General features: G+C 44.6%; 1 protein-coding gene across 1 annotated transcript in view; it reads right to left on the bottom strand.

Moving 5' to 3' along the window:
- CPXM2 (carboxypeptidase X, M14 family member 2) overlaps window positions 1–23,674 on the bottom strand; it is a 153,060-nt gene that overhangs the window by 14,304 nt on the left and 115,082 nt on the right. The window contains exons 7-11 of the mRNA XM_033180031.1: window positions 20,373–20,461; window positions 11,221–11,344; window positions 8,863–9,059; window positions 7,342–7,521; window positions 1,913–2,210 (exon numbers count right to left, since the gene is read on the bottom strand). Of these exons, the coding sequence (XP_033035922.1) occupies window positions 1,913–2,210; window positions 7,342–7,521; window positions 8,863–9,059; window positions 11,221–11,344; window positions 20,373–20,461 (888 nt within the window). The remainder of the gene's footprint in view (window positions 1–1,912; window positions 2,211–7,341; window positions 7,522–8,862; window positions 9,060–11,220; window positions 11,345–20,372; window positions 20,462–23,674) is intronic.

Genomic DNA, 23,674 nt, shown 5'->3' with positions numbered 1-23,674 from the left:
AGGTGGAGAGGAGAGGGAGGGGGAGGAAAGGAAATTACAAGTCACATTTCATTAATCTACAAAGCAATGAATCTGCAGACTTCATCACACTGTCAGGAAGATGAATGATTAAAAAGGCTCAAGCTACCACATGGCTCTGCTGCAAAGTCCCAGAAATAATGGAAAATATAATTGATAGAAAAAAAATCAAACACTACCTATGTGATTGTGTGGCAGCCAACTTCGCAAAATGTTACGAGTGACCAACGCTGGGGAATCCGGGTGTGCCCATGCCCAATTTAGTCACAGCAGCCACAAAAAATAAACAGGTATTTTACTTAAAGCTTTTTGTAGGTGCGTTTTTAGGGCTAAAAACTTGAAAAGCAAGAATGCTTTTTGCCATTAGGAATTTTTCTTGATAGATAGAGATTTGCATTTTTTTTTTATTTTATACAAGGTAAAACCATGATGGATTTAGGTAAAATGCCTCCACTTGGTCTGTAAAAGGCAAAAACGTCAAGCTTTCTGTACATGTTTTAAAATGCCCAGGGACACAAGTATTTCTACTTTGTTTTTCTTTTCCCAAAGGTGGGAACATACTTGAAAAGTAGGTGAAGGCTGAGTTTCTAACAAAGTCAAACAATATTAACGCTTATCAGTACAGTGAAACCGACAATAAGGATGTGCTCATATGAGGTTTCACAGCACCGTGTTACTGCAGAGGGGAGTCCGCAGGGGACAGGAACTTATCGAGACTGTTTCTGTGAGCCACACATCAAGCACATTCACATCATCTTCCACCTGCGTAATCCTCACAGCTTCCTGGAGGGAGCTGGTATTACTACCACCATCCTCTTCATCATGACCATTTTTACAAATGAAAAAGTGCAAGGGTTCAGAGAGGTTAAGTAACTGGCCCTGCATCACACAGCAACTAAGTAACAGAGTGGGATTTGAACCCCCAGTCTGACGTGAACATAGTTTGCAAATTCATCATTGGCTTGAGCAACCCTCACAAAGCAAAGGAAGGAAGCAAGAAGCATGATGCCCAGGGTCCTGCAGTCAATGCAGAGGGACTTTGGAAATGGGACATCCTCATCCCTCCTGGTTTAGGGAACAGCCCTGAGACAGGAAACCAAGTGCTTGCCCTGACGTGTGGACCGCGGGGCCTTCTGGCTGCTGTGAGGGAATTTCTGAAGTCTCTCCTGAGAGCCTCTACAGTCCTGAGTGGATGCCAGGAGCAATACTTTGTATTCTCCATGCAGCACACGGTCAGTGTTGACCGCAGGCTGTGGGTATGAGTGTGACGGGCCGGCCTGCTGGCCGCTGGAGGACAGCAGGTAAGAATGGAACCGTCTTCACCACAGGTTCAGTCTGCAGCTCAGAGTCCCTGCACAGCTGAGCTTGGGATGGATACCTGGCTCCCTCTGTGGATTTACAGCACAGGACATCACCCAAGAACAGAAGAGCTCATATAGATAAGAAAAACTCAGGCTCCAGCGCCAGCACCAGCATGCTCTCCACCCCTTCACTAGGTTGGGTTTTTTTTTTTGTCTTTGTTTTTGTTTTGCCCACTATTGCCATTAACTCCAATTTTACCCATCTCTGACCCTGTCAAAGCTGAATAGCTTGGAGGCTAAGGACAGGCCATTGAGTCAGAGACCCCAGCCCTGTGCCTTTCTTACTCGAGCAGATCCCTTTGGGTCTCCAGCCCCTGTTACCTCCTTTGTGCACTGGAAAGTGAGACTGGGGCCAGGATGGAAGGAGAGCCTGAGTGCTGTGCTTAGGAAAGTGCTGGCGGGTCCTAAGTGCTCCACCGTGGCAGCCACCACTTAGTTACAATGGGACAGTAGTGATACCGGGAGGGCCAGGAGGAGACCCCTACAGCGTCCTCCTGCACCTGCAGCCCACTGTCCCCAAGAGGGAGGCTTACTTCCAGCAACGGTGTGCCAGGAGGCCCCATTGACAGTGCCCTCCTCCTTCTGGAACTCCTCCGTGTGGCACACCCTCCTCCGGGCGTCCGTCATGAGGCGGTGCGTGGAGGCATAGGAGTAGGCCAGCCAGCGGAACACGTGGTCGTCGGGAGTGGGGGTGTGTTCCTGCGTCTTCCAGGGGGACCGCACCAGATCGTAGGGGTACGCCACCACCAGCTCGCCGCCCTGCAGGTTGCCGCCCAGCACAAAAGGGATTTTTTCCATCCAGGCTATGACTGCTCTGGTCTCGGCGGCCACCTGTGAACATCCCAAACGGACAAGTAAAATGAGCAGGAAGCTGCTTTCTCTCCCCAGCTGTCAAATGGGGATGTAGCCAAAACAGCAGTGCTTTTATGGAATAATCTTAGTAAAGTTTAGAATTTCAAAATCAATTCTGGAAAAATGTGAAAGAGACTTAGAAAGACTCATAAACCAATCAAATGAATGGGCTTTGTTTGGATCTTGATTTAAACAACCTTGGGGAGGGGAAATGTGAGCACTGACCAGATACTTGACAATATTAAGGAATACTTTATTTTGATATAATAATGGTAATGCCTTATGGTTGTAAAAAGAGTGCCTTTATTTTTTAGAGATATCTACTGAAATCTTTACAAAGGAAAGGCTATGATGCCTGGGTTTAGTTTTGGTAACCTGGGGGAGGAGGAGAAAGTGAGTGAAGATGTGGACGAAACAGGAATTGGTAAGTGTTAGAGCTGAGACGGGTCCATGGCGATCCTGGGCAGCTTCCTCCCTAATTCTGTATGTTTGACATCGTTTAACAATAACATTTAAGAAAAAAAGAAAACCATGTTAAAAGCTAAAATTTGAAAGTTTGATATGGTCAAACATTGATCAGTGAAACAAGTATTTATCATAAATTGCTAATCTCTGTGAAGATAATCTCAGTAAGATCAAATTGACAATGACAACAGACATTGGAAATCATTTCACCATGATGTATAGAAAACTGAGTAAGGGATGAGATGGACTTGGGATTCATTAAGTTTTGTTGTTTTTGTTTAAACACCTCAGGGGCCCTGGATTGGACCAATGAGAGAGCTTAGTTCATTACACAGTATCACTGTTGGTCTGTGCTTGGTCCCCCTCTGGTTTTATTTATTTATTTATTTGAGACAGAGTCTTGCTCTGTTGCCAGGCTGGAGTGCAGTGGCACGACCTCGGCTCACTGCAACCTCCGCCTCCCGGGTTCAAGTGATTCCCCTGCCTCAGCCTCCTGACTAGCTGGGACTACAGGCACCCACTACCATGCCTGGCTAATATTTTATATTTCAGTAGAGATAGGTTTTCACCATGTTGGCCAGGATGGTCTCGATCTCCTGACCTCGTGATCCGCCCGCCTCAGCCTCCCAAAGTGCTGGGATTCCCTTCTGTTATTTATTTCAACATGGAAAACACCTGTGAACCCACCATCCAACCGCAGACTTCACTAACAATTTCTGTTCTGTGTGCCTACACCATCCTACCTATTCACCCTCCTGCCTCCCACTCAGAGGCGCCTACTGTATCCTAAGTGATGTGATTCTCATTCTCTCTCTTTTGTTTTATCCCATATGTGTATACCTGAAAATATACCGTTTGGTTTTGCTTGCTTTTGATCTAAAAAAAAAAAAAAAAGGCAGGGGCGGAGGGGCGCAACGATACTGCTGGTTGCCTTCTGCAATTTCTTTTTCCTCCCACTCAATTTTGTGTTTCCCAGATTCATCCTGTTGTTGAATAAAGCTATTTTCAGGCTTTTTTTCACTTCAATATGGAGATCCCATTTAATGCATTAATACCTATTCTTAGATGATGGGCGTTGGTAATTTTCAATCTTTTGCTATAAGGAAGAGTGTTGCTTTGAACTTTCTTTTACTGTCTTCTGGTACATATGTGTTGGAATTTATCTTGCACATATCGCCAGAAGTGAAATTGCAGAGGCATAGGATCTAAAAATATTCTACTTTACAAGGTAATCAAATTATTTTCCAAAATCATTATGCCAGTGTATACTCATTCACAATGTATACTCATCCACAGTGTATACTCACCCACAATGTATAAGAAATCTGTCCCGTATTCCCTCCCACACTGGGGGGATTTTTACTTTTGCCAAACAATGGACATATAATGTTCTCTCATCTGCATGTCCTTAGTACTAGTGAGGTAGAACATCTTGTCATTTTTATTAATTCTGTTTTCTCCTCTCTTTTGTCCATTGTTCTACTGAATTGTTCATATTTTTATTATTTGTTACTCTTCAGCTTTTAAATTTTCAACATTCTCAGTCATATAATTTATAAATAACTCCTCCCAATTTTTAGCTTGTCACAGTTTTTCAAATCTTTTGAGGAACAGGCTTTCTTACCTCCATGTAGTCGAATTTACTAATCTTTTATGATTAATGCCATTTGTATCTCACCTAAAATAGCCTTCCTCACACTAAAAGCTATATTCAAAATTTGATGAGATATTGTTGTGAATAATTGTTAAATTTTATCAAACACACCTTTCTATAGACAAATCACTTCATATTATTTCTTTGTTTTCTATTATTTCATTCATTTTTGTCCTTGTTTTCTATTTATTACTTTTAATTTTTTTTTTTTTGAGACAGGGTCTCACTCTGTTGCCCAGGGTGGAATGCAGTGGCATAATCTCAGCTCACTGCAACCTCCACTTCCCAGGTTCAAGCGATCCTCCTACCTCAGCCTCCCAAGTAGTTGGGACCACAGTTGTGCACCACCACGCCTGGCTAATTTTTGTATTTTTAGTAGAGACAGGGTTTCACCATGTTGGCCAGGCTAGTCTTGACCTCCTGACCTCAAGTGATCTGCCTGCCTCAGCCTCCCAATGCCCTTGTTTATAAATTAATCTCTCTTTCTTTGGGTTTCTTCTGTTACTTATTTATTTATTTATTTGTTAACTTCTTAAGTTAGTTAACTTTCAGCCTTCTTTTGCAATATAATAACTTCAAGTTATAAATTTTCCTAAAGCACTATTCTTTGCTGTAATCCACAAATTTTCATATGTAATCTTTTCATTATTATTCAGTTCTAATTACTTATTCGTTGTCAATATTTTTTTCTTTGACTTATTCTGTAGAAGTTTTTTATTTTCTAAATACATGATGAGGTTTTCATTAATCTTATTATAGTCTTCTAGTTTAACTGTATGATGGTGAGACCAAGGTCTGTCTAACACCTATTCTCTGAAATTTGTTGAGATTTCCCTTATAAGCCCAGTTTATCATCAATTTTTTTAAATGTTACAGGATTACTGTGAAGAATATTCTCTAATCATTGGTTATAGAATTTTTTTTTTTTTTTTTTTTTTTTTTGAGATGGAGTCTCACTCTGTCACCCAGGCTTGAGTGCAGTGGCGCAATCTAGGCTCACTGCAAACTCCGCCTCTCAGGTTCACGCCATTCTCCTGCCTCAGCCTCCCAAGTACTGGGACTACAGGCGCCCGCCACCACGCCTGGCTAATTTTTTGTATTTTTAGTAGAGACGGGGTTTCACCATGTTAGCCAGGATGGTCTCGATCTGATCTCGTGATCCGCTGGCTTCGGCCTCCGAAAGTGCTGAGATTACCAGCGTGAGCCATCGCGCCCAGCCATCATTGGTTATAGAATTCTTTCAGGCCCCTTATGTCAAGCCTGTTAGCCTTGTTACTCAAATCTTTATCTTTGCTGATTTCTTATCTACCTAGTCTATCCACAATTGAGAAAACTATTGGTGATGATAGAATTGTGTAATTCTCCTTGTAGTTCTAGACAACAAGGTCAAATAACTAAATTCTAGTCTAAAAGCAAAGACTGAACATCCAGAGACTCTGCACAATTGTGCTAAAAGGATTACTTAGCTCTTATAGCCTAGTGGCTAAGAAAGCCGGCAACCAAATTCCAATTTTGGTCTAAGTGTTCCTAAAGAATAACAGAGCTTGAATTCTCAACTTTGCCCAGTGTCAATAGGATGTTAGGTGGAAAAACAAACAAATGAGCAAAAAACAACTAAAACAGGTGATGTGGGAAACATAAGAGAAGATTTAGAAGACAGAAGACTCAGGGGCCTCCCTAGTCTCCTGCCCACATCAGCACCCTTGGGCATCCTAACTGAACCAAGTGGCATTGCTGCTATCTGTCTTCATCACCCTACTGCTCACTTCCTGAGGGCCTGGATGACCCTGGACTGTCAGTCACTAAAGGAGCCCACCCTGCTGCTCCTCCTCCAGTACGTGGCACCCACATGTGCTGTGCTGGGGGCTGGAACGCCAAGGGAGAGCTGCTGTCCTCTCTCCAGCTCCCTTTAATCCACAGTAGAAGTCCAATCTTTTTTTGTTGTTGTTTGTTTGTTTTGAGCTTGCAATTCGCTTGTCTAAAATATAGCATTTCCCGGCCTTCCTTGCAGTGGCTGATACCATGTGCAACTGAATTCTGGCCAGTGAGAGTTAAGCAGAAGCATTATGTAGAACTGCTTATAGGAAATTGAATTACCTGAGAGAAGAACTTTTTCTTTTCCCCAAACCCTTTCTCTCCTGTTCCTTCAGACACATGACAGTTGGAGCACCAGCTGCCACCCTGGATTATGACCTTGAAGATGAGTGCCACATGCTGACATGGCAGAGACAGAGACAGAGATGAATCCTGGATTCCTCATGATTACCAGGCTTCTACTTGTCTGGCCCTTGGCTGGCTTCCAGGGTACTTTTACGTGAAGAAAGAAACCAACTTTTACCTTGTTAAGGCACTATTTTGATTTTTCTGTGGCTGCAACTGAACCCAACACTAACTTATATATCAATAAAGGTAGAACTCTTGAAGAATGTTTACGATCGAAGAATCAGAGTAAGGAGTTCAACTATGATGCCAAGGAAAGACAATAAGAGGTATGGGAGAATTATTTCTTCTACAACATACTCTTTGTAAAACAAGACCTAAGAAATCTGAGGAAATATTTCTCATCTAATTTCATTTTTCCTTCCAAAGAAACACCACAGGTAGTAAACCCAAGGGGATGTACTAAAATAAAAATAAGATACATTAAGCAATCAGTAAGGGCTAAGGATAATTTCTTAGCAATATAACCGACAGTGAGAAAGATATTAAAGGTAGTAACAAACATGTGCAATTCAGGGGAGGTTGTTTTGGTTTTGAAGCTCCATGTGTTTGTTAAGAAATATAATTAAATGATTTCTCCTCTACGAAGAATCTCCCCAAATATCCACCGAAAAGGTAGTTATTATCTAGCACACTTAACTGCTTTTGGAGAAAACATGAAAGAAAAAAAATGGTTTCGTCTCTTTCTTAAATGTCCTATCCTCTGCAAATACCAATGGGGGTTAAGCCTGGCCTTTTGCTGCTTTACAGATGAGGGGTATTTTGACTCACCGTGGCATTTTCCGACAGAAACCACTCAGGGATGGCAATATAGTGATTGGGAACTTTCCTGGGGACGTTCTGCCGATCCTCTGCCTCCCAGAGCAGGGTGTTTAAATCAGGAAAGTTGTTGTTGATGTCAATTCCATCGTGGGTCCAGCGTCCCAGGGACCAGCCTCCCAGCTCCGAGCCCTGGAGACAAGTGAGAGTGTGAAGAACGCAGAGGCTGCAGGACAACGTGGACCCTCTACCATACAAGATGCATCCATCTCCACTTCCCCTTGGGGAGTGTCTCTAAGCCTCTGGATGCCCTTTGACCCAAAGATGGCATCTAAAGGAGAATATTGAAAAACTTCCTATTAATATCTGGTGGGTGGTAGATCGTTCAGTCAAATTACTCCAAAGAGGGAATTCAGAGAACCACCCCTGCCACATGGAAGTGCTTAAAAAGCATTAGGTTCCTTCTTCCACCCCTACCTTCCTCTCTTCCATACTGGCCAGGTGAACCTCTGAGTAGCAATGAGCTCATCATTGCAGTATCACTGGCCACCATAGTAATGCATTCTCCCTGCCTGCCCATGATTCTGGCTCACTATTTAGCAATGCAAATTCCTAACTGACTATATCTGCACCAATAAATGCGACCACATTTCTATACTGTAAAGCTTGTATTTGATAGGTACCATTGTTTTAATATAATTTTCCATTTTATTCCCAGGTATTGTGATATATCACTGTCAATACACAACACAACATAATACTAACTATACTCTATGTTCTCTTTATACATAATTCTGTACATGTGCGTATTCTATGCACACCTATAACCTAAATATGTTCTATATCATAATTGGAACATAAAATATAAAGAATATATCAGAATAATAAAACAACTTCCTCAGAAGACTGATGAGAAGATCAAAGGCAATAATCAAGGCTAACACATGCCATGATTAAGTGCTTAGCCAACATAAAGTGGTACTACTGGATTCTATTATTGTTATGTATATAGCAATACTGCTGTTCATCTTCACTTCCTCCAGTATGTCGGCACGTCCACCTCTCAAGGTCACCATCATTCTCAGTGCCTGCTTTGCACCTTTCATAAACCTTGTGGGCTTCCCTGCCTCAGCAGACACTCAAAAATAAAATTTGTGTGACCAGGCACGGTGGCTTGCACCTGTAATCCCAGCACTTTGGGAGGTCAAGGCTGGCGGATTACCTGAGGTCATGAGTTTGAGACCAGCCTGGCCAACCTCCTCTCTACTCAAAATACAAAAATTAGCTGGGTATGGTGGCAGGCGCCTGTAATCCCAGCTACTTAGGAGGCTGAGGCAGGAGAATCGCTTGAACCCAGGAGGCAGAGGTTGCACTGAGTGGAGACTGTGACACTGTACTCCAGCCTGGGCGACAGAGGGAGACTCCGACTCAAAAAATAAATAAATAAAGCTCGTAAGGTGGAATTTTGCATAACCCTGGAGCTGGGGCCTCGCTGCCCACATCCTATTGGGTGAGATGGGCCAGGGCCATTACCCCTTCGTAGGCCTTCTCGTAGCCATCGGGGTTGAGGGAGGGGAGGATGTGAATCCGCGTCTCCTCCACCAGGTGGACGATGCGCGCATTCCGGGCCAAGTACTCCTGGCACAGGAACTGCACCAGCAGCAGCAGCAGCTCCCGGCCTAGCACCTCATTGCCGTGGGCCCCCGCGATGTAGTGGAACTCGGGCTCACCTTTACTCAAAGACAGAGAGAAGCACAGGTTCATGTTGAAACACCTAGGGCCAAACAGTGCTTGTCACATTGTGTTAGGGGGAAAGTCTTGAATAATATAAGCTTACCATTTTAGCCCTATTTGTTCTTTCAAACAAACCTCTAAAATGACATCAGGACAACTGTCTTATTCCCAGAGAGTCAGGTGTGCAAGAAAATGTGTAGAAAAATCTGACATGACACCTCTCACAGGGTAATAATGTCCATTCTTACTTACCAAGAACAGATCAAATAGCATAGTGCTTAGGGCTTAACATTTACAAGTTGAGCACAAGCCATAGCAATCAGTGCCTCTCTTTTGGGAGGCAATTATTTTTCTTAAAATAACTTCCTATTAAGTTTAACAAAGACAAATGAATATAAGCAGAAAATAGTCCATCAGGGCAAATCAGCAGTGATGCAGTGTAAAGTAGGCTTTCTTTAGGTATTTTTTCTTTCAAAGCTCAGCTTTTACATCTTAGGGTGCTATGGTTTAATGTATGTGTCCCCCTAAAATTCATATGCTGGAACTTAAGATCAAACGTGAGTATTAAGAGGAGGGACCGGCCGGGTGCAGCGGCTCACACCTATAATTTCAGCACTTTGGGAGAGGGCTCCAGTGCAGGAGTTCAAGATCAGTCTGGGCAACATGGCAAAACCCTAACTCTACAAAAACAAACAAAAAAAATTAGCTGGGCATAGTGATGCACACCTGTAGTCCCAGCTTTTCAGGAAGCTGAGGTGGGAAGATTGCTTGAGCCCAAAAGGCGGAGGTTGTAATGAGCCAAGATTGTGCCACTGTACTCCAGCCTGGGAGATGGAATGAGACCGTCTCAAAAAAAGGAAAAATAAGTAAAAGAGTTGGTGCCTTCAGGAAGTGATGAAAAGATTACTCCTCTTATAAAAGGGTTCCAGAGAACTAGCCAGGCACTTTTGACCTTCTGCTCCTGCCATGTAAGACAAGAAGGGGTCTTAAGAGGAACAGCCCTCACCAGGCACTGAATCTGCCCATGCTTTGACCTTGGACTTCCCAGCCTCCAGAACCGTGAGCAATAAAGTTCTGTTGTTTATAACTTTCCCAACCTCTGATATTTTGCTACAGCAGCCAGAAAGGACTAGGGCCTGGCATTTATCAGTGCTGGGCTCAAGCTGACAACATATTTCCTTCCCTCATTGGCAAAGCTGCTGCTTTTGAGGAAATGTGATTTTACCAGAAGATAAAGTTTTTATCATTTAAAATAAACTCCTGCCGGGTGCGGTGGCTCACTCCTGTAATCCCAGCACTTTGGGAGGCCAAGGCAGGCGGATCACCTGAGGTCGGGAGTTCAAGACCAGCCTGACCAACATGGAGAAACCCCGTCTGTACTAAAAATACAAAAATTAGCTGGGTGTGGTGGCGTATGCCTGTAATCCCAGCTACTCAGGAGGCTGAGGCAGGAGAATTGCTTGAACCCAGGAGGCAGAGGGCTCCAGGAGCCGAGATTATGCCACTGCACTCCAGGCTAAGCAACAAGAGCAAAACTCCATCTAAAACAAAACAAAACAAAAAACCTCCTGAGAGGAACTCCTGAGACTGTGATGAATGTTCAAGTAAATCGGACAAATCTTTGTACCTAAATATCAGCAGATTTCTAAAGAGCTCCCAGATTTACCAAAAAGCAAAAAAGAGAAGCCCATCTCACCTATAGAGGTGCAGGCTGGGGAGTGATTGAATGGGAAATGGCTGAAAACAGGAAATATCTAAAAATAGAATTGAATTTTTTTAAGAAGTGGGAGAAGCTCCTCTAATATGAGCCATTAACGATCAGGGAATCCTGAAGGAGGAAGAAGTTCTGTCCTGCCCACCTCAGCCACTTTCTTCTTTGGCTGTTGTGGTTGGTCTCAGAGGTGGACGACAGAGAATGAAATATGCTCCCTTTGGAGAGAAGATGGGTATTTCCAGTGTAAATAATTCTATAGTCCATATCATAAGACGAGTGGTTCACAGAGCCAACAGGTGCAGAATCTGTCTACGTGAGACAGCAGTGGTGTGGACAGCTGATGCCCTGTGGCATGAATCTTCTCATAGGGTGAACAATCTCCTAACTGTTTACATGGGTACCAAAGATGAAGGGGCCAAGCATCCCAGAGGGGCCCTTCTCACCGACTTCGTGCTCCCCAGGGTGATCGGAGATCTCCACAGCATACAGCTTCAGGCCCTGGTGGCTTTTTCCAATGTTGTAAATTCTGGTGATATTGGGACACATTTCATTCACAACTTTCATCAACTGAAAAACAAAGTGAATCCAAAACTCTAAGCATTGATGACTATGCACTAAAAGGACAGAGCTCCCAAGAAGACGGAAACCTCTTACTTTCCTCCACAGCCTCCCAAGTGCATCCACATTCTGCACACTCCTGCTGCTATCGCCTCTACCCAGAACACTCTCCTTATATCCCTCTGCCCTAGATAATGCCTACTTTCCTTCCAGCACCTGCTGTACCATCACCCCCCTAGGAAGAAACTCCTGGCCATTGCCCCCACCCCGTCCCATACTTTCCACACCCCTTGGTTATGGCTATCACTTCCTGTTATCCTCCAAATGTTTATGTCCCCAAAAATCCATAGGCTGAAACCTAATCCCCAATGCATGAAGAGCTGGGCCCTCTTGGAGGTGATTAGTGTCCTTATGAAAGAGGCCCAAAGGAGCTTCTTTGTTCATCTGCCAAGTGAGAATGCAGCACAACGATGGCCCTGTGAACCAGAAAGTGAGCCCTCACCAGACCCTAGATCTGCCAGTACCTTGATCTTGGACATTCCTGCCTCTAGAACTCTGAATAGATTGATGTTATTTATAAGCTACTCAGGTTACAGTATTTTAGCATGAATGGACTGAGATACTTGCTGATAGGGTTTGGCTGTGTTCCCACCCAAAACTCATCTTGAATTGTAGTTCCCATAATCCCCACATGTCATGAAAGGGACCAGGTGGGAGGTAATTGAATCATGGGGGTGGTTTCCCTCATGGTGTTCTTCTGATTGTGAGTTCTCACAACATCTGATGGTTTCACAAGGGGCTTCCCCCTTCACTCGGCATTCATTCTCTCTCCTGCTGCCCTGTGAAGAGGTGCCTTCAGCCATTATTGTAAGTTTCCTGAGACCTTCCCAGTCATGCAGAACCCTGAGTCAATTAAAATTGTTTTCTTTATAAATTACCCAGTCTCAGGTATTTCTCCATAACAGCATGAGAATGAACTAATACACCTTCCTTAGTTGTGACTATCACCTCCCTGGTTGTGGCTATCACATACTTGGTTGTGATTATCACCTCTCTGGTTATGGTGACATCTTCCCTGATTATAGCTATCACCTCCCTGGTTGTGGTTATCACCTCTCTGGTTGTGATCATCACCTTCTTCGTTGTGGTTATCACTTCCCTGGTTGTGGTTATCACCTCCATTGCTATAGCTATCACCACCCTGGTTGTGGTTCTCACCTTCACTGTTGTGGTTCTCACCTCCCTGGTTGTGGTCATCACCTCCGTGGTTGCAGTTATCACCTCCATGGGTGTGGTTATCACCTCTCTGGTTGTGATCAGCCTCTGCCTTGTTCTGGTTATCACTCGCCTGGGTGTAGTTATCACCTCTCTGGATGTGGTTGTTACCTTCCTGGTCATGGTTATCACTCCCCTGGGTGAGGTTATCACCTCCTGGGTTGTGGTCATCACCTCCCTGGTCGTGGTTATCACTTCCCTTATTGTGCGCATCACCTCCTTTTTTGTAGTCATCACTCCCCTAGTCATGGTTATCACTACCCTGATTGTGGTTATCACCTCTCTGGTTATGGTTCTTATGACTCTTATTGTGGTCACCACTTCCCTCATTGTGGTTATCAGCTCCCTGGTCATGGTTATCAGCTCCCTGGTCATGGTTATCACCTCCCTGGTTGTGGTTATCACCTCTCTGGTTGTGGTTATCACCTCTCTGGTTGTGGTCATCACCTTTCAGGTTGTGGTCATCACCTCCTTCATTGTGGTTACCACTCCCCTGGGTGGGTGTGGTAATTACTCCCCTGGTTGTGGTTATCACCTCTCTGGCTGTGGTTCTTATTGCTCTTGTTGTGATCATCACCTCCCTCATTGTGGTCCTCATTCTCCTGGTTGTGGTGCTCACCTCCCTGGTTGTGGTTCTTACCTCTCTTGTTTGTGGTCACCACCTCCCTTGTTGTGGTTCTCACCTCCCTGACTGTGATCATCACCTCCCTCGCTGTAGTCATCACCCCCCGGTTGTGGTTATCATTTCCCTGATTGTGGTTATCATCTCTCTGGTTGTGGTTCATATTGCTCTTATTGTGGTCACCACCTCCCTCATTGTGGTTATCAGCTCCCTGGTTGTGGTTATCACCTTCCTGGTTGTGGCTATCACTTCTCTGGTTGTGCCTATCGCCTCCCTGGTTGTGGTTTTTATCTCTCTCATTGTGGTCATCAGGTCCCTCATCATGGTTATCACTCCTCTGGTTGTGGTTATCACTTCCTTTGTTGTGGTTCTCACCTCCCTGGTTGCGGTTCTCACCTCCCTCAGCAGTGGTTTTTACTTTTTAACTATGATTTCCTGTTTTCTTATTGCCCACTCACTACACTGCAGATCATTGAGGAGACAGACTCAGCCTTTTATCTTTTATGCCTGACCAAATAAATATATCTTAATATCAACTTTTTCTCATAATTTAATGAGCATCTACATTGTTGGGTTGAGCAAATACACACTGCTCCTTCCCTCCTGGAGCTTGCAGCACACAGCCAATAAGAGGCATGCAATGACCCAGTTCATTGCCACTAAGTAAGGAGAGCACTGGGTCACCATGACAACAGGAATCATGGGGTTAAACGGTAGGAAAAGCAGGCTTCAGCAAGGAAGTGAAATAGATACATGCTGTTTTCTGAATTTTGCCTTTTTAGTCAGCTCGTCACACTGATAGCTGAGGTCTGGGAAAATGAGACCAGGGGCCAAAGGAGGTACCAAGGGCTCTGCAAGTCATAGGAGAAAAGGTTACCCTAAAGGTCAAAGGCCGGAGACACCCTCTGCCTAGAGGTTGCCTTGCCTCATGTCACTGAATGAGTACCTGTGAGTTCACTGCAAGTAACTGTGATTTGCTAGGCTAAATTTGTTTATCAATACCCAAGTGAAAGAAGATCTGATTCAAAGGGCATCTCTTTATTGAGCCAGGCAACAGACCATGCAGTAGGGGCCAGAGGGCTCCAGGGACAATTTCATGACAGTGTGTTAAAAGACCAGGAAGGAAGCCCAGGTACTGCAGAAACACACAGGAAGGCCATCCTGGCCAGGGTGGCTGGTGGTCAGGTGCCCATTAGGGAGGCCCGTGGCCTTCTGAAAGCTGAGCTGGAACTGAATTGGTGCAGGACAGAGGAAGGGCATAGCCCACAGTGGGGCGATGTGGACCTGAATGCTTTCTAGCAGGCTGCCAAAAAATCGGATCAACCGAATTATCCATAAAATGTCCTTGTAAAGTGTAGATAAACAAATCTGTTGCAAATTTTATGGTGGGTTGAAATCTATTAGAACTGGAAAATTGGTATTATGTAAAATTTATGATACGTTGGAGTTATATGACTGTGTGCTTCATATGCCTTTCATAACACAACATTCTGTAATGACTGGGAAGAGTGGTTTAATGAGCATCAAGAAGCGTTTCTAAAGGAGTGGGAAGATTTACTGCTGCTGTAGCTTGGCTTTTATGACATGCCTACGAGAGGTGACAGGTGCAGCCTTGACTTGGAATTCAGGGTCTAACCCTCTTACTGCTCCAGGGGTTAAAACAGGCTTCCCTTTATGACAACACACGTTGTGTCACAATATTTAGCTGAGAGAAAGTTGGCTACAAAGACTCTTATTCCCAAGAATGCTACAACAGAAACCCATCATAAATGGAGAAGCAACATGCAAAGGACATGTAGCTTCTAGAGTCATCGAAGACAGATACTGCAGGGACAGCAAGGGGCCACATATGAATAGCACCATGTTTTAATAAAAGACACAGTAATCACGTCACCAATTATGTTAACAAGAACAGTAAGAATACGCTCCATTTCTCTACTAAGTCTTATCATCATTACTGGGCGGGTAAAGTAGAGAAGGCAGAGAAGATTTTTCCCATTCTACAGACTTGGAGACTAAGGCCCAGAAAGCCATCGAATAATTTACCCTGGGTCACCCAGCTGGGAGCAGGAGAAGCCAGGACTTTGGCATCTCAGGGCTCTTCCCACACCCCTATCTGTCCATGAAGGTGTAGTAGAGAAATGAGAACCAGTGCATCCCTGCTGCTTGTTTTATTTGCTGCATACTGTGACCATTCTGATGGCCACAGCATACTTGGCATCTCCTTTGAGACCCCATGTCCCAGTCCCTGCTGATGCAGTCATTCTCAGCCAACAGCATTGACCTTAGCAAATCCTATCTGGCAGGCAATTCACCATCTTACATTCAGATCAGTGACTAGCTCTATGGACATAAAGCCAGGTGGCTCATCACGAACTAGGCAATGAATGCAAGCATTCAGCCCAGGCTGGCTTCCTTCACTGTTACCCCACCCCCTTCCAATTAGCTGCAGGAGAAATGTGCTGTCAGTACTAGTGATCACGACCTTGACACTGGAAGAAGACAAGCATCATCTTCTCCTGAGATGCACACTTAGCTATGGCATGGGAAGATGCTTGGGCCATGAGTCATCAGAATCACCTCCTTATATTCTACCCACTATCACTGTACTTTCATAGCCGCCACACTTTCCCACCAATGGCACAGTATTGGTTAACAAAGTACGTGCCACTGTGCCACGGTATCATAAGCATCTTTCCCACATGAGAACATGGGCCTTTGAAAAATCTTCTTCTCAGTGAAGTTCCTTTACAATTCTCTCTGCACAGTGGCCCTCTGCAATGCCAGGAAGCATCTCTCCAGTGGCTACCAGTACCATCAAAGACCTGGGTGGCAGCCCACTCTGGTCTTCTCAGCAAGGCAACTGTGAACATCCCCAGGAATGACGTTTCCCGTTTAAACACAATTAATTCTTGTAAGGGAATACAATTATTCTTGAGAGGGGTCAAAGATGGTTTTTTGGAGTCTGGGTCTTTGTGGTAAATGTTTGGGTCTTGATGAATTCAGTCAGAGTAAGGAATAGAATTTTCACCATGACCTTAGAGCATGTATTCTCAAAAGGGATGACATCACCCCAAGGGGCTGAAAATTGTGGCTGAAAAAGTCTTAGGTATTACAGTGCTTTGTGTTCCCCCAAAGCTCAACCCTATCTAGCAAAATCCTATTTCTTAATATTTAATATAATGCAGGGAGGATATTAAGAAAAGAAAAGAAGTCTAAAAACTTTCCCTAGGTGGGTAGTAATGAAAAAGAATGTTGAGAAACATCATCTTAGAAAGTACCAGGGTTTGCAAGACTCTTGGTCTCTTCAAGACTGTTTTCCCAACTCTGAGATGGAAATAAAATTTGCATCCTGGTGTCTACTGAATCCCAGGCTCTGCTGCTTCACTCTCTACTGAAGGAGATAGAATCAAGAGCCTCAATTTCTGGCAAAATATCAGAGGGAAATTTTTCATAAAGATGGTAAAATGTTATGCACACTGACACTTGTGGCATGTTTCATACTTTGTATTCATGAAAAGTTATGAATTGGGAGATATCCAAACATTCCAGAGCAGGAAAGAAGCTGAGAAAAGTATGATGCATCCACTCACCAGAACATTCTGCAACCTCACAATCACAATTATGAAGACAGCATGGAAAATGGCTAATGATCCAATATTCGCTGAGAAACACAGGGCCAAGATGTAACTATCCTCTCATCAAAACCGTAGGAATTCTGTGAATACAGAAGTTCAAACACCACATGGAAATGGGGAGAAAATGGAAACTGCCTTTTTTTTTTAGAGTAGTGGGTTCGTGGAGGATTTGTCTTTAGGCTTTTGGTTTGCATTTGATGCTGACACAATGTTGTTTATCCAGTGAATGCAAGTTTTGTTTTGTTTTGTTTGGTTGGTTGGTTTTTAAAGAGGAGAGTAGGGAAGAGGAAAGTTCTCTTCTGCCATCTTTCCTCATTTGCCTGAGAAACAGGCACCGCACCTTGCCCAATGGAAAAGAAATTCCAGAAGAAGGGAAGAGGGAAGGAATGGAGTTGGGTGTATCTGGATGTGCAGGCTTGCTGCTCCGCCCTGGCTTCCTGTCCCCACAGGGTCAGGCTAAGCGTGGTACAAGTGGGTGGGTCAGTCATGGTCCCCACAGCCTGATGTCCCCGGCCATCCTTAGGTGCCCTGGAAATCAATGTCATTAGATGGCTGCCTTCCAGCCCATGTCTGCCTATGTTACTTTTTTCTATCCACATCACATTGTCTACATATGGGCCATCAGCCAGTACTTCCTGGGTGTTTGGGACCTGACAACACTGTGACCAATCCAAAGAAGGTCATTAACCTTGTCCTCAAAATCACTTCTTCCTTTTCTCCACAGAAAAGGAAGAGAGGCCCCTCTCTCTCCCCAACTCACTCTAATAGGTGACCTCCACTGGGCAGCCTGCCTGAGAAATGCCTCTCTTCTCATCCTTCTTCAGGCCCAGGGGCCAGCCCTCCATACAACTTCCAGAAAGACAGCTCTGTGCACCTAAAGAAACTCCACAGACCCCCGCGTCAGGATAAAAGCCTCTCCTGGCACTCAGGACCAGCCTCCTCCCAGCTACTTGCAAATTGTCACAGAACACACCTATCGGCTGCGACCTCGTGCCTTCACTCTTGCTGTCTTCTCTACTCAGAGCACCCTCCCTCCACCCCTGCCTGCCAGTGCCAGCCACACACATTGGATGACAGCTGACACCCTCTGCAACCAAAGCCTCCCAAACCAAGGCCAAGCAGATGGCTCCCTTCTCTCTCCCATCCCCCATGACTGTAAGGACCTCAAATACACACATTGATCAAGTGCACACTATGGATGATAAAATGACAGGGTCTCTTCCCTCATTGCCCCAAGTGAGGGAGACAGGCAATGTACACGTTAACCAGCAACTAAGCAAGAATAAATTGCAACATACGCTATGAAGGTCCTCCGTATTTTCTTGGAACAATTCCCTTTCTCCGCCTTATAGTGGCAATGTCAGGACTTTCTCCTTCCTCTCCTCCTCCCTTCTCCACCCAACCACCTGCAGCTCCCCTCTGCCTGGAACTGTGCCTTGCAAGTCAGTGCTGTCTGCACAAAAGAGTCACATGTCCCCTCATTATCTTCCTCGTACAATGCAATAAGGTTTTCTATTTTCACTTCTTGCTTCCTGCTTCTGTTTCTCATTTTTTTGGCTTGTTGTAAATGTCTCTTTCAATAGTAGGAAAAATGAACAAGTTTTTCCTGAGGGAGAAAGATTTCTACAGTAACCTAGCAGACTCCATATGGGGAAATTGCTCAAAATGTTGACTTCTTTCCCATCCCCAGGAGCCAGGAATCCAAATGGCAAATCATTTCTGGCTTGAAGACTCTTCAGGATTGATGGGCGATCTCCCAGACAGTCTCTAGTTGATAACTGCTGAGCTGTGGGATCTCACATGGGTCTTCCAGTGTCACCTGAGGGGGCTGCACTGATTATCCAAAGGTACCTCTTGGCTCCAGTAGTGGTCAGAGTTGCCTGGGGTAATGAAGCATACTCCGCTTGCTCTCCTTGTGAGAAAAGAGCCCCAAGTCTCCACGCAAGACAACTATTTACAGATAACAGCTACCTAAAGTCTCTGTGCAATTCACTCATTTTAAAGGCATTTAGATTTATTGCTTTTGACATTAATTGCACTGAGTTGATATCTGTCTCATTTCTGAGCTCAAGAAGCTGTGCTGAGACGTCCAGTGAGCAAAGCGGAGTTAACACATCAGTGCTCCATAAAATGGAATGGTGAGCAGAGCCATATAAATACCCCAAAAATGTAGAGCAGCAGGGATGATTCACAGCCCTCAAGTCCAAACACATTATCTTGATTTCTGAAGAGCAAGACAGCAAGAAGATTTCTTAGCACATCCCACCTCTAAGTCTGTGCTGACAGGTGTCTGGAAGCTGTGTGAGTATCTCAAGTTAGATCACATCAAGACAAACCAGGCTTGTTCATTCCATGGGATTGGAGCTCCGCTTAATTACTCTGACCTCAGAAACATCTTCCACGTTTGTACTGGATGGCTGCTCCCCTCCCTTAGCACCTACAAGCCCTCCCTTTGAGCCATGTTAATTTGCCCTTGGTGGATCCTTGTTCTGTAAATGTATTCAGAAGGACATTTCTGCATGTTCTGTCTCTTCAGATTCTTAGCTCTCTAAGGATTTCTCATTTGCCAGCTCCTCCCCATGCTTTCTAGCACCTGCTGGGGGTGGGCGCAGAACAAGATTTCATAGGCACCGCACTTAGCGTAGGTACTGCCTTTTTAGCTTGTCCTAATAAACACACTGTCCCTTCCCCCTTGTGCACTCAGGATGCAAATGCTGTCAAAAGCTCAGAACTATTAGGTTTCTATAATTAAATCTGGGGAAAAATCTCATCTGGAATTGTCTTTTCTTTCTAACAATACTAAGAGCTATGAAGCTATCAACCAGTAGTTCTGAAACCTGGCTGGACAGCAGAATCACAAAAAGAGGATTTAAAAATCTGGATCCCCAGGCTCCTGTCTCCTAAGGATTCTACTTTAATTGGCCTGAGATGCGGCTCAATTATCACTAGCTTTACAAATTTCCCCAGGTGATTCCAATATGCAACCAAGATCGAAACTCTGAGAATCTGAATAATAAGGGGTAGTGCTATAGTCTCTCCGTGCTGTTTTCCCATCTGCAAATAACAATAACAACAGTCCCTACCCTTCTAGAGTTATTAGGACTGAACACGGTCATGTACATAAGTTGGTCCTATGTGAATATTTTCCGCTATTATTATCATGTTATCCTAGATCCTTTTTCTTCTTCAACTCTGCATCTGACCAACATCCTTAAATAGCACTCAAAACCACAATAATTCTTAAGATCTACAGTATTAACTGAGAAGAACCTGGATTCAAATTGTGTTTCAATAATCTGCCAGCCAGGAAGACTTCCTCTGGTCACCTGAACCCCGAATCTTGAAATGACAAGCATTTAATGTGTCTTCAGCACATCAAATGATCATTCAGATCCCTAATCATCAACTTCTGGAAAAAAAAAAATTTAAGCGCTTATGGACACATAATATGTTGCTTTTTTTGACAAATTCCTGGCATGAGGCTTTGTGATCTGGGTCTTACCTGGCGCATTTCCTTATAGTTGTGGTGTTTAAAATCCAGGTCATCAGTGGTGGTCATCTCATTCCGGCGGTGATAATAGTTATTAGGATCTAGGGACAGAAACATGATTTTGAATTCACTCCCATCCTTCTATCTCCCATGGCATCTCTGTTAGAGACTCATGGGGACTGCAGGGACAGTGCAGTCCAATCTCTAGCTTCTAAGGTTGGTTCAGAGATGAGAAAACCAAACTGCAGGAAGCAACTTAGGTGTCCGAATTACCCAGTGGTTAAGAGTGTGGAGCCAGAATACCTGGGTTCAAATCGCCGCTCTTCTACTTACATGCCGTATGAGTATGTAAGTGGGCAAGTTACTTGCACAGTGTTTGACTTGGTTTTTTACCCATAAACAAGAAAAAGAATAGTACCTCTCTCAATGGTTTATTGTTAGCATAGATGGGACAAATCTATGCACCCAGCAAGCTGTCAGCACTACATAAATAAATGAATGAATATCAAGACTCCACACATATGCATGGAGACTTCTGGAAGGATGTGGACCCTATAAGCCTCTTACCCAGCATTCATTCCCCTTCCTTCCTTCCTAAAAAAGCCCTATGTTTGGGAATCCCCTTTTCCCACTTCTAGGAAGATCTCAAGTCCCTAGCTCCAGGGCTCCAACATGACTGGCCAATCAGAACACAGCATCTACTGGCCACTGTCATTGATCCAGATTGAAGGGAAGGACTTGATTGACACAGAGGAGGATTGAGTAACAATCTCTCCCCAGCAGTAAGAATGCAGAAGCACATTGCCCACTCGCTACTACGGCCATCTGACCTCAAGAAGAACTAGCCTCAGGATGACTTCCGTGGTATAGATGGCCCACAGTAGAAGTCAGAGAACTCCAGTAACACTAAGAGCAACTGAATCAACCAACCCAGAGCCCAGCCTTGGACAAGATAAAGACCAACCTTTGCAGCTAAGCCAGTGGGAACTGGGGTTTCTGCTGTGGGAGCTGAAGCACCCTAGCAGATATAATCAGAATGTGTTAACAGAGCTGACCTTTGGGGACTGGGATTCGGGGGTCAGGGAGGCAATGTCTTCTCTTCACTTGATTCCCTTCCATATAAATTGACTCCCTCTCTGCATTCCTGTAAGTGTGTATGGTTTATATAATTACAAAAACCAAGAACACAGAGAAGAGAGGATAGGGCAGGGAGGAGCAAGAGCATGAAGGAGGGCAGCTGTGAATGGACCACTCCATCTGCCTTGAGGTCCCCCAGTCAGCCTGGTGACATCTCCGTCAAGAAGATGACACTGGAAATGTGGTGCATTTCCTGCTCTGTTCAACGTTCCCTCCAATGCAGAGAACCCGCAGCCCTAGAAACCGTGTGAGCAATGTGGGAACCATGCAGTGTCTGTTTAACCCAGTGGCTCTCAGGGCCACTCTAGAGGCAGTAAGGGCAGTAGGGGGATGAGCACTCTCTAGTATGTGGAGCAGCGAGGCCAGATCTGTGCCACCAACTGTGGTCCACAGACCAGTAGCATTGGCTGTTTGCTAGATCCAGCCCTGATCTACTGAATTAGAAACCACACTGCAACAGGATCCCAGCTGGCTCTGTAGACATTCACAGTTTGAGAATACTCAGCACGTGTTACATACATCTGCCATCAACTGAGCCAGCCCTGTGCCTGCATCCCCACAGCCACAGGTCACAAGCGCCATATTCAAAAAGATCAAGGTTCACTTAAAGACTGTGGCTTCACCCTTGAGAACAGAGGCCACTTGCAACAAGTTAAAAATCACATATAGACTCAAGCACTGAAAATACAGCTTTAATATTCACAAATGATTTTCCAGTCATGCAATTACAAACAAATAACTGTTATGGGAAGGGAAATAACGTGGGAGTACAACTGGCATTTTGTCCAGACAAGAAAGCAAAGCCACTTAGGCTTAGGCAGATGCCTCAGTGATTTATTTCTCAAGCCCTTTCCTTTTGGGAGTAGAGGCTGACCACGCCTCGGGCAAGCTGCCTTCCCCTTGATTTCCAAACCTGCCAGTTTCAAAGCAAAGGTAAAACATGTATTTTGCATTCATTTACACCTAACTTACTCGCAGGCTGTTATCTAAGAGCTATTCAACACGCCCTAAACCTCGGGGGGCGTCTTTTCAAAGGACTTTAAAGCCCCTTTTGTTTTGGAACACAAATTATGCCTTCAAGGTTCTCAAAAAGGATTGAAGAAAAACTGAGAGCCCTAAATACAAAAGAGCACTGGGTTTGGCAACAGGCAACATTCTTCCTTCCTCAAGGCTAATCGGGCTTCTGAAAGGTATGGGTACCTTTTCCAGAACTGTCTCAGAACTTCACAACTTCCAGTCACCCACATTTTGAACAAATACTCCCTTACCTGTCCATTTATTCTGATTGGGCAAAGTTTTATTGAGACCCTCCCTATTAGGAGCCCAGCACAATGAGTGAGGACTGAGCCCAGAGTCGATAGACAGAGCCAGTTAGTCATCTAAGCCAGCTATCCCTGGCTTCCTTCTGTAGACAAGAGAAGCCCTTCCTCCTGTCAGAGTTGTTTGAACCAGAGCGACTGCATCTTGAATAGGAGCTGCGGAAAATGAGGCTGAGACCTGCTGGGCTGCATTCCCAGTAAGTTAGGCATTCTAAGTCTCAGGATGAGATAGGAGGCTGGCACAAGGAACAGGTCTTAAAGACCCCACTTATATAAAACCAGTTGCAGTAAAGAAGTCGGGAAAACCCATCAAAACCAAGATGGCAACAAGAGTGACCTCTGGTGGTCCTCAGTGCTCATTATACACTAATTATAATGCATTAGCATGCTAAAGGCACTCCCACCAGCTCCATGACAGTTCACAGATGCTATGGTAAGATCAGGAAGTTACCCTATATGGTCTAAAAATGGATGGACCCTCAGTTCCAGGAATTGCTCCCTCTTTCCCAGAAAACTCATTAATAACCCACCCCTTGTTTAGCGTGTAATCAAGAAGTAACAATAAATACAAGCAGCTGAGTGGCCCAGGCCGCTGTTCTGCCTATGAAGTAGCCATTCTTTCTTTCTTTACTTTCTTAATAAACTTGCTTTCACTTTACTTTATGGATTCATCTCGAATTCTTTCTTGTGTGAGGCCCAGGAGCCCTCTCTTGGGGTCTGGATTGGGACCCCTTTCCGGTAACACTCACGTGGGGAACCTATTCCAGGTGCTTCAGATATGCAAGTGTGAGCCTGTGACTCAGGAACACACTTCCTGCCTTCAGCTGGGCACCACTGGCTCAGAGATGATCCCAGGAT

The sequence above is a fragment of the Trachypithecus francoisi genome, unplaced genomic scaffold (assembly GCF_009764315.1).
Source record: "Trachypithecus francoisi isolate TF-2019V2 unplaced genomic scaffold, Tfra_2.0 Contig01579, whole genome shotgun sequence".
NCBI lineage: Eukaryota > Metazoa > Chordata > Mammalia > Primates > Cercopithecidae > Trachypithecus > Trachypithecus francoisi.
This window is presented reverse-complemented; position numbering and strand designations above follow the sequence as displayed.